Source organism: Tupaia chinensis, unplaced genomic scaffold, assembly GCF_000334495.1.
Source record: "Tupaia chinensis unplaced genomic scaffold, TupChi_1.0 Scaffold000063_1, whole genome shotgun sequence".
NCBI lineage: Eukaryota > Metazoa > Chordata > Mammalia > Scandentia > Tupaiidae > Tupaia > Tupaia belangeri.
In genome coordinates this window covers 1,152,880-1,164,363 of record NW_006159521.1, presented here as the reverse complement: position 1 = coordinate 1,164,363, position 11,484 = coordinate 1,152,880, and the positions used below count along the sequence as shown (strand labels likewise).

At 40.7% G+C, this 11,484-nt stretch overlaps 1 protein-coding gene across 6 annotated transcripts in view; it reads right to left on the bottom strand.

The window, feature by feature from the left end:
* Window positions 1-1,041: 1,041 nt before the first annotated feature.
* Window positions 1,042-11,484, bottom strand: part of PCLAF (PCNA clamp associated factor) — a 23,835-nt gene continuing 13,392 nt past the window's right edge. For all 6 annotated transcript variants that reach the window (XM_027765728.1, XM_006141729.3, XM_006141730.3 and 3 more), the window contains one exon: window positions 1,042-2,054. In XM_027765728.1, the coding sequence (XP_027621529.1) occupies window positions 2,009-2,054 (46 nt within the window). In that variant the 3' untranslated portion in view covers window positions 1,042-2,008. The remainder of the gene's footprint in view (window positions 2,055-11,484) is intronic.

Genomic DNA, 11,484 nt, shown 5'->3' with positions numbered 1-11,484 from the left:
AAGAAAGAAAGAAAGAAAGAAAGAAAGAAAAAAAGAAAGAAAGAAAGAAAGAAAGAAAGAAAAAAAACACTAAAAACACCACCTGAATTTACAGGTCAGCCCGTGTCCTGGTAGTTAAGGTTTAGTGACTAAAAGGTATGAGTCCTAGACCCTGGAAAAACAGGCAACGTAAATGTTTCAGTGTTCCCAAAATTCTGAAAGGAAGGAGAAATGGAGGAAAAGGGATTGTGGTATGACCTTCCCCATAAGATGGTGCTTTCTCCCCCTCCCTCTCTGGCAAACTCACATAGCCTCTGGAAAATTAAAACAAGGAGCCAGCAGGTGATGTGGTGGTAAAGCACTGGACTCTAACATGGCCAACCTCCGTTCAAGTCCCAGACCTGGTGGCTCTCTCTGGTTCCCTCTGTTTCTCTCTGGTGAGTGAGTGTTTAATTTGCCTGTCGCAAATTAAAAAATAGTAAGAGGACAAGCAGATGGCATAATGGTTATGTCACTGAACTCCCATGTAGTCGAATGCAGTTCAAGTCCCAGACCTAGCAGCTTGAGACTCACTTCAGGCACATGGGCGTGTATGCCCAAAATCCCAAAAAGAAACTAGAGGAAAAGGGATTGTAACATGGCCATTCCCCCTGCGGGGTGATTTCTCGCTTTCTGTCTCTCTATCTCTCTCAGTTTCTCTGGTGGATGCATGTGCCCTATAGTTTAAAAAAGAAAAAAAAAAAAACCCTCTCAAAAAATAAAGGTAAGATTAAATAAGTAATTAAAAAAAAAAACAAAAACCTGACTTTAGTAGTATACTTAAGCTACACTTTCAAGAAAAACCAAAGTAGTACTTGAGGTGAAAAATTCTCCCAATTTAGTAACAGTTTGTTTTATAGACACTTCAAAAAGATAAAGCAAAATATATAATCTACAATTATTGGGACTCCAACAGTTTGGAAGTTGAAAGAATCAGGTCAATGCACTGATTTATATTTGGAAGAAATAAATAGAAATATCTGGCAGGACATAATCTGGGGAAACACACAAATGGATAGTCTATTGTGAAAATAAGTATTCATTTATTACAAGCAAGTTTCAGAGAAAAACATGTCTGTTGAAACATGGTTAATTTTGACAATAGGCTCTCAGTGAACAAGTGCGATAAGGAAGCAAGAATATCAGTTAACAAGAAATATCATACCCAGCTCTCCAATTATACTGCTGGTTATCTTGAGAAATGTAATGGTAAATCTAAGGACTTTAGACGTGGCTCTGTTTCTATACCATAATGTGCCTTTCGGGTCTTACTGATTCCCAACTTTCCAAGTAGAGGCCCAAATTTTAATATATTATGATATTGAATCAAAAAGATATCCCAGGAAAACGATTCTCTTTTAATGTATTTGTGGAATCTTCCTGTCTGATTCTATGCTAGCTTATTATCTTTTTATGTTGTTGTAGGAGCTTTGATTATCAACCATTTAAATTCTCAAGAACAAATCGTCCTTATATTTTTCTAAAGAGGAAATTTTTCAACATTTCATCTTTGGTCCCCTTTGTGAAAACGGGTGGAGGTTAAGTTTAATTAATACTGAATTTTTTTTTTAATGTGCAAAAATCAAACTCTGCTTTCTGAAGCAAATAAAAGGAATAACAATATGGCACCATTCCAATAGTCAAATGCCAATAACAATGGCAGCAGTCCAAAGATCTAAGCAAATTTCAAATACAATAGTTTCTAATTAGAACACCATGCAATGATTTGATTTAAGCAAGAACAAGAAACTTAGTAACAGATAAAAGAAACCAAATATTGCATTATAGTGAATATTAAGCTAAGTAACCGTAATTAATCTTACAATTTCCTAATTTAGTAACTACTTGCTTCTGAACAACTAAATGTAAGCCTCATTTTTTAAATTAAATGCCTATTTCAGCAAAGCTAATTGGAACACATTTATGCAAATTTACACCCTAGAATACCAGAGTAAACAGGAGACATTATTCAAAGATGAATAAAAAAGTTCTATTCGTTTTCGTCATCTGTGTGATCAGGTTGCAAAGGTCGTGCTCTGTGGAAAGAACAAAGAACTTCAATAGTCGTCTAAGTATCGACTGTTAAATTGTTACAAACCTATAAAAATCAAGAACATTAATTAATAGTGCAGTGAGTCTGGTCAAATTACTAAAAAGAGAGAAAATTAAACTCCATTAATTGACCGGCTACAACCGACAAATCTATAAATTTCAAGTACTAGCGCAACAAAAGTTTTAACAATTTATTTGGTATGTTAATTTACAGATGTTTCTCCTTTAGGATATGTTGCCATTTTTATTAAAAAGTGAATCTCTATTTTTTTTTAATTGCCAGAGGGTACATGAACTCACCAGAGGAAGACAGAGAAACAGAGAGAGAAAGAGAGAGAACCGCTCGCTCTATGGGATGAGGCTACACCCCAATCCCTTCTGCTCTATTTCTTCATCATGTTGAGATTTGGGGCATGCATGCACAGGAGTCCAGAGCCAAGGGTACATGAACTCACCAGAGGAAGACAGAGAAACAGAGAGAGAAAGAGAGAGAACCGCTCGCTCTATGGGATGAGGCTACACCCCAATCCCTTCTGCTCTATTTCTTCATCATGTTGAGATTTGGGGCATGCATGCACAGGAGTCCAGAGCCACCAGGGCCACGATCTGAAACAATGAGTCATGCACGAACCGGCACCCTTAGCCACTAGAATATCAGGCTTGCCCAAAAGGAAATTTATTTCTATAGTATTTTTCTTTCAACATGTTAATAATGTACAGAGTATAATCCTTCAGCAAGAACTTGATAATAAAAAGTAAAAATATTAACCAATCCACTTGAGCAGAGACAACATACAGCAAATTATCACGTTTGACTGCATATACTTTCGAACCATATGAATGTACAAGGGACTGCAAAACATTCGGGGAGTAATGGAATTATGACTTTATTTTAATGCAAAAAAGAGAAATCTATGCATATTTATTTCATAATACACTTTCCACTAACTTTTTGAAGTCCCCTCTTATTATTTGTCAGTATATGGCAGTCATAGCTTTTGAAAAAGAATGACGTTATTTCAGAATCATTTTGAATACATTATACTTTTTATAGAAAAAGTCAAAAAAATCATAAATGATTATTTTTGAACTAATGAAGATTTATAAGGTCTACTCTAAAAGATCTGGCTTTCAAATGAGATACAATAAGCTAAAATAAAGGGAAAGTATTCAGATTTGGTATAAGAGTATTGACTCAGGCCCAGCAGGTGGCATAGCGATTAAGGTGCTGGACTTCCACATGGCCCACCACAGCCTGAGTCTCAGACCTGGTGGCTTGCTCTCTCACTCTCTCTCCTTCTCTCATCAAATTAAATAACAACAAATTAAATAAATAAATAAATAAATAAATAAGATTATCATTGACTAAACAGAATTAGATTACAGAGAGGTTGCCATTGTATTTTCCTGAAAATTAAATCAATTAATGAATGAAAATTATCATGACTCAAACTTTCTTTTTATAACGGCTATTTAATTTGACATCATAGTTCTGTTCAGGTTTAATGAGGTTTAACCTCATCCCATAGAGTGAGCGGTTCTCTATCTCTCTGTTTCTCTGTCTCCCTCTGGTGAGTTCCTGTACCCTCTGGCAATTAAAAAAAAATAGAGATTCACTTTTTAATAAAAATGGCAACATATCCTAAAGGAGAAACATCTGTAAATTAACACACCAAATAAACTGTTAAAATTTTTGTTGCAGTAGTACTTGAAATTTATAGATTTGTTGGGTATAGTTGGTCAATTAATGGAGTTTAATTTTCTCTTTTTTCAGTAATTTGACCACAATCTTTCTTGGACTGTGACTCTTCCCCACACAACTGGAGAGTTACCCTGCCTTTGGGAGAAATATAAGGCCACAAGAGTAACCCTATTCCAGAATATGAATTGTTCCATGGATTAAAGTTCTTTATAGGTATCTATGGGTAATCTCTCCATCGCATGGAAAGCCAGTAACAGAGGTCTTACTCCTATTGATGACCAATTTTACTGCTATATTGGGCTATATTAATAGTTTATTTCAGGGACCAGCAGATGGCATAATGATTGCATCACTCGCTGGACTCCAACATAGTTGACTGTGGTTTGAATCCCAGACCCAGTAGTTTAAAACTCACGTCAGGTGTTTGTGCATGCATACCCAAAAGTCCAAGAGAATAGAGAAGGGATTGAGGCATGGCCATCTACCCTGGAGGGTGATTTCTCACTTTGTCTGTCTCTCTAGCGAGTATGTGTGTCCTATAGTAAAAATTTCTCTAAAAAAGTTTATTTCCTTAATGTAAGCCACAAATAATTCAAAAGTACAAAATTATATTCTAGAGATAATGTTGTCTATTAGGTAGCTCATATTAGAACAGGGGAAAAAAAAGAAAGAAAGAATGGTACCAAACAATCAGAGGAAACTAGGAGAAACATATGGGACCAGGAAAGCAAGCTTATCGAAAAGCTCTATCTGGGGGCCAGCAAATGGCATGGCAGTTATGTTCCTGGACTCCTACATGGCTGACTGCAGTTCAAGGACCTGGTGGCTTGAAACTCAGCCTGGGCACATGTGCATGCATGCCCAAGATCCTGGGAGGAAAATAGAGGAAAATGGATTGTGGTTTGGCCATACCCCATGGGGGTGATTTCTCACTTTCTCCCTCTCTTTCCCCAGAGAGTGCATGTGCTCTAAGGCAAAAACCTCTACCAAAAAAAAAAAAAAAAACTATTCAAAATGACTCCCTTTGGTTGGTGACTCTTGCTGAAATCAGATATTGTGATATGGTAACAAAGCCTAAGGTTTAATTATTGCTCTATCTCACAACATGGATAGTAAGTATTAATAACCATTTACTAAAAGATAGTGTAGTTTCAAATAACTTAAAATTTTATATGCTTTTTGGTGGAGTTGAGGCTCAGAAAAAAAATGTTTAACAGACACAAGAATGCAAGTAAATACAGCATATAGGGTCTGGAGTGATATACCACAACAGAATAAAAATAAGAGCACTATAGAGCCAGTAGGTTGCACGGTGGTAAAGGTGCTAGACTCGCACATGGGTGACCATGGTTTGAGTTCCAGACCTGGCAGCTTGCTTTCTCATTTTCTCTCTCTCTGGTGAGTGCATGTGTCCTCTAACAAACTGAAGAATGATGATAACGATAAATAAAATTTTAAAAGTAATTCTTCAAATAAACAAGAGCGTTGCCAATTATGTATATATATCACATATATGAAACGTTCTTTGTTGAAGATAATAAATATGGTAATATCCTTTATTTGATTACGACATACTGCATGCATGTTGAAAAAGTCATGTTTACCCCCACAATGGTATAAAAATATAAATTTAAACATTTTTTTTCTTTTTTTTTTTTTGGAGAGGTTTTTTTTTTTTTTTCTCTATAGGGCGTGTGCGCTTGCCAGACAGACAGACAGAGACATAGAGACAGAAAGCAAGAAATCACCCCCCAGAGGGGATGGTCATGCCACAATCCCTTCTCCTCCATTCTCCTCTCGGGATCTTGGGCACGCACGCACACGTGCCCGGTGTGAGTTCTAAGTCCCCAGGTCCGGGACGTGAACCGCGGTCGACTACGTGGGAGTCCAGCGACACAGCCATTACGCTAACTGCTGGTTCCCTAAATTTAAAATTTTTAAGGACCAGCAGATGGCGTAATGTTTACATTTCTGGACTCTCATGTAGTTGACTGTGATTTGAGTCCTGGACCCAGCAGCTTAAAACTCACACAGGAGGAGGGCTGTGGAGGGGGGCAGCAGGTAGCTGGGTGGTTAGGGGTGCTGGATTCCCATATGGCCGACCACAATTTTGAGTCCTGGACCTGGACGCTTGCTTTCTCCCTTCCCCTTTCTCTGGTCAAATTTTAAAAATTAAAATGAAATCATTTTAATTAATAAATGGATAATTCTAAAACAAACAAACAAACAAACAAAAACCTCATGCCCAGTGTGCATGTGTGCCCAAAATCCCAAGAAAAGAATGGAGGAGAAGGGACTGTGGCATAACCATCCCTCCTGGGAGGAGATGTATCGCTTTCGATCGCTCTGTCTTTCTGGTGAGCACACACACCCTATAGCAAAAATCTCTCTAAAAAAAATCATAAAAAAAGAACAAGGGGCCAGCAGGTGGCATGGTGGTTAAGGGTGCTGGACTCCCACATGCCCAACCATGGTTTGAGTCCCGGACCTGGTGGGGCTTGCTTTCTCACTTTCCCTCTCTCTCTGTTTCTCTCTGGTCATATTGAAATCAATTAATTAAATAATTAATTAAACAATCCTTTAAAAAAGGAGGAACAAAAAAATGTTACAGACTTTCATTTGTCAAATACTTTGTTCTAACTACTCTTTAAGGCATTTTTTATTTAATTTCTGTTCAATGCAAATCAATCTGAAACACAACATACAACCCAAAACAGATGTAGTGTTCAAATAGGAAGCAAAAGGGAATATTCACTTGCACATACCACTGGCGAGATCTGTTGGATCTCATTCCCATGTCTTTTTTAAAGATCTTTGCTATAGGGTGTGTGTGTACTTCCAGAAAGACAGAGAGAGAGAGACAAAAAGCAAGAAATCAGCCCCCAAGGGGGATGGCCACACAACGATCCCTTCTCCTCCTCTATCATCGTGGGATTTGGGGCACACGCACACTAGCGCCTGACATGAGTTTCAAGCCTTGAGTCCGTGACTCAAACCGCTGTGGGCCTCATGGGCGTCCAGCACCTTAGCCACTACTCTACCTCCTGGCCCCCCGTGTAGGTTTCTAAAGATGCCAAATACTGGCTCAAGATTGTTTTTCCTTTTTTTTTTTTTTTTTGACACACGGTACATGTGAGACAGAAAAAGGGGGAAGGAAAGTGACAAAGCACCTCCTATGGGGAATGGTCATGCAGCAGTCCCTTCTCCATTTCGCCCTTTTCTGGATTTTAGGCACACATGTATGCACACACACACACCTGGTGTTCCTCTACCCCTAGGTTCAGGACCCAAATGCCATAGGGCATGTATGCTAGAGAGAGACAGAAACAGAGAGAAAAGTGAGAAATCACCCCTCAAAAGGGGACTACTGTGGTAGTCCAGTGACATAACCATTATTCCATCTGCTGATCCCCCCAGCATGAGTTTTAAATCATTGGGTTCGGGACTTGAACTGTAGTCAACTACGTGGGAGTCTAGGAGTCTAGCGCCTTAACCACCATGCTACCTGCTGATCCCACCAAGCGTCTATTTTTAAAAAGGCATTAGGGTCCAGCAGGTGGCATAGTGCTTAAAGTGCTGAACCCCCACGTGGTTAACAGTGGTTCTAGTCCTGGCCCTGGCAGCTTGAAACATGCTGGGCACATGTGCATGTGTGCCCAAAATCCAGAAAGGAGAATGGAGAACAGATTGCAGCATGACCGCCCCCTTACCCCCAGGGAGTGATTTCTCACTCTCTCTCTTTGGTGAGAGCACATTCCCTCCCCCTTAGCAAAATCTCTCTTTTTTAAAGAATTATTTTATTTATTTAACATTTCTTTATTTCATTTGACCAGAGAAGGACAGAATGAGAGAAAAAGAAAGGGAAAGTGAGAAAGCAAGCCACCAGATCCAGACCTTGAACCAAGGGGAGCCATGTGGGAGTCCAGCACCTTAACCACCATGCCATCTGCTGGCTCTGCAAAAATCTCTCTTAAAATACAAGGCTTCTTTAGCGTAATGGCTATGTCGCTGTACTTCTACGAAGTCGACCGCGGTTCGCGTCCCGGACCCGGTGGCTTAAAACTCACGCCGGATGCGTGTGCGTGCGTGCCGAAGATCCTGAGAGGAGAATGGAGGAGAAGGGATTGCGGCGTGACCATCCCCCCCGGGGGGTGATTTCTCGCTTTCTGTCTCTGTCTCTCTCTCTCTCTGTCAGTCTGGCGAGCGCACGTGCCCTATAGCGAAAAACCTCTCCAAAAAAATAAAATACAAGGCTTCTGGGGACCACCAGTTAGCATAATGGCTATGTTGCTGGACTCCCATGTAGTCGACTGCAGTTCGAGTCCCGGACCTGATGACTTAAACTCATGCCAGGCGCATGTGCGTGTGTGCCCAAGATCCCGAGAGGAGAATGGAGAGAAAGGATTGCGGCATGGCCATCCCCCCTGGGGGGTGATTTCTCGCTTTCTGTCTCTCTGTCTCTCTTTGACTGTCTGGCAAGTGCGCACACCCGATAGCAAAAACCTCTAAAAAAAAAAATACAAGGCTTCTGCAGGACCAGCAGTTAGCATAATGGCTATGTGACTGGACTCCCATGTGGTCGACCACAGTTCGAGTCCCAGACCCAGTGGCTTAAACTCACGCCAGGCGCATGTGCATGCTTGCCTAAGATCCCGAAAGGAAAATGGAGAAGGGATTGTGGTGTGGCTATCCTCTCTAGGGGGTGATTTCTTGCTGTCTCTGTCTTTCTGGCAAGTGCACGTGCCCTATAGCAAAAACCTCTTTCAAAAAAAAAAAAAGAGGCTTCTATACGTCAAGGCAATTGTAAAAGTTTTACTTTTACAGAATCAAGTGTACCCAAGCTTAGGCCTGAGAGGAAAGTTAAATTCTCCAATGTCAAACCCAATATGAAAGAGTTAAGTTCCTAAGAGAACAGTGAAAGCTTAAAAATGTAAAACTAGGGGTCAGTAGGTGGCATGGTGGTTAGGGCTCTGGACCCCCATATGGCCAATTGTAGTTCAAATCCCTGGCCTGGCAGCTTGTTTTCTCAACTGCCCTCTCTCTCTGGTGAGTGCATGTGCCTTATGGGAAATTAACAATAAAAAGATAATGAATAAAATTAAATAATTCTTAAAAATAAAAGGGGCCACCAGGTGGCATAGTGGTTAAGGTGCTAGACTCCCACATGGCCAACCATAGTTTGAGTCCCAAGTCCCTGACCTGGAGGCTTGCTTTCTCACTTTCCCTTAATTTCTCTCTCTACTTCTTTCCTTCTCTGGTCAAATTTTAAAATAATAACAATAACAATAATAATAATAACAATAATTATAATTGGAACCAGCAGATGGCATAATGGTTATATCACTGGACAACCACATAGTCAACTATGGTTTGAATCCCAGACCCAGTGGCTTAAAACTCACAATGGGCACATGTGCATGCATGCCCAAAACCCCAAGAGGAGAATGGAGAAGAGATTGTGGTGTGGCCATCTCCCCCAGGAGATGATTTCTCACTTTGTCTCTCTGTCTCTCTCTGGCAAGCACACATGCCCTACAGCAAAAATCTCTCAATAATAATAAAATGAAGTAATTTTTTTTAAACTTAAGGTTTTTTAAAAATATAAAACCATCTAGATTACATCAGCATTAAATTAGGACTGCTGAAACAAAACAAGATTTACAGTAAGCACCTGGCAGTCCTTCCAATGTATATACAAATAGACCCAAGAAAGATTCATATTTTATCTAATCATCTTATAGCCTCCTAGATTTAATGAACCAAAAGGAAAACATCTCCATCACACAATTCATCTTTTTTTTTGCCTCCAGATAAAGTAAAATTATTTTCAAGGAAGAGGTTCAAGTGTCTGTATTTCTTAAGCCATGTTAAAAATCACTAATTTTCGATGTTGCCTTTCTCTTCAGCCTTGCGCACGAACTTCAGCAGATTTAACATTGGTATTCATCAGCTAGCCAAATTCTTGAGGTGGTCTTCAAACCAATGCAGTTTGGGACTCTCAAGATTTTGTGTGTTAATAAAATAAGGAGTGGAATTAGTAGGTTTGATGAAGACTTGGTGTTTTTCCTTGCCACTGTGGACTTCTAAGACAGTCATTTGGACTGGGGCTTAGAATGAGGTAGAAAACTGGAGATGCTTCTAGGCCTGCATGTCTTAATGGTAGAGATGTAGAAGGATAAGCAAGACCACAAGGAAACTGGCTGTAGACTGCAGGGCCCCGCTGGAGGACTTCGTGGTGGTTTCATAATACGTAGGATCCAGTGTGCTGGTTAAAGGTGTGAATGAGTAAATCTGTGTAGGTAGAAGCAGGGCCAGGAACAGCAGTCCCAGGCTGAGTCGGGCCACCATCCCCTTACCCATGTAGGTCAGTAGCAGTGGGTCTAGCTTGTTGCTTGGGGTGCTGGAGGACCTCAGGCTCCTGGCTGTTGCAGAGCAGGTAGTAGGCAGGGCCTTATACTCAAGGTGCGTCACAATGGCAATGACATGGTACCATCTCCTCCCCTCCCACACCCAGCCCAGAAAAAGCATGCTGGGTACATGTGTGTTCATACTCAAAATCTGAAAAGGAGGAAAAGGGATTGTGGACTTACATTCCCCAGAGTAAATGCTTTCTCACTCCCCCTGCCCCTCCAGTGAGCATGCCCATCTTCTGGCAAAATTTTTAAAAATAAAAAAATTAAATAAATAAAAACAGTTAATGTTTAATAATGTAGCGCTTATTGTCTGAATGGGAACTGATCTTCTTTGAGTATTAGAATAAGTAAAAATAACTTTTAATGATGTTTGAAATTCAGGATTGACTTACAAGAAATCAGTACAGGGACCAGCAGTTGGCGTAATGGCTGTGTTGCTGAACTCCCATGTAGCCAACCGTGGCTCGAGTCCTGGACCAGGTGGCTTAACCTCACACTGGGTGTGTGTGCGTGCGTGCCCAAGATCCCAAGAGGAGAGGGGAAGAGAAGAGATTACAGCGTGGCCATCCTCCCTGGGGGGTGATTTCTCACTGTCTTTCTCTGTCTTTCTGGCAAGCGCTTGTGCCCTATAGCAAAAACCTCTCCCCCCCAAAAAAGAAAAGAAATCAGTACAGGGTCCAGCAGGGGGCATGGTGGTGAAGGCACTGGACTCCCCAACATGGTCAACCATGATTCTAGTCCCAGATCTGGTAGCTTTCTTTCTTTCTCTCTCTGCCTCTTTCTGGTGAACACATGTGTCTACAGCAAATTAAAATAATAATAATAATAAATAAACTTAGTAATTAAAAAAAATATGTTTACTACTCAAAACCACATATCATTACAGGGACCAGTGATTATGTGGTGGTTAGAGTGGCTGGATCCCACATGGCTGACTGCATAGTTCAAGTCCCAGACCTGGTGACTTGAAAAATCACACCAGATGGAGCCAGCAGGTGGCATAGTGGTTAAGGTGCTGAATTCCCACTTGACCAACCAGGTTCGAGTCTCAGACAAGGCAGCCTGAAACTCACGCCAGGTGCATGTGTTGCATGCCCAAAGTCCTGAGAGGAGAACGAAGAAGGGACTGGGGCATGGCCATCCCCTGTAGGGGGTGATTTCTCCCTGTCTCTCTAGTGAGCACATCCGCCATATAGCAAAAATCTCTCCAAAAGAGAGAAACACACCAGGCATCTACGTAGTCTATGCCCCAAAGATCTAAAAAAAAAAAAAAAAAAAAAAATGGAGAAAGGATTGCAG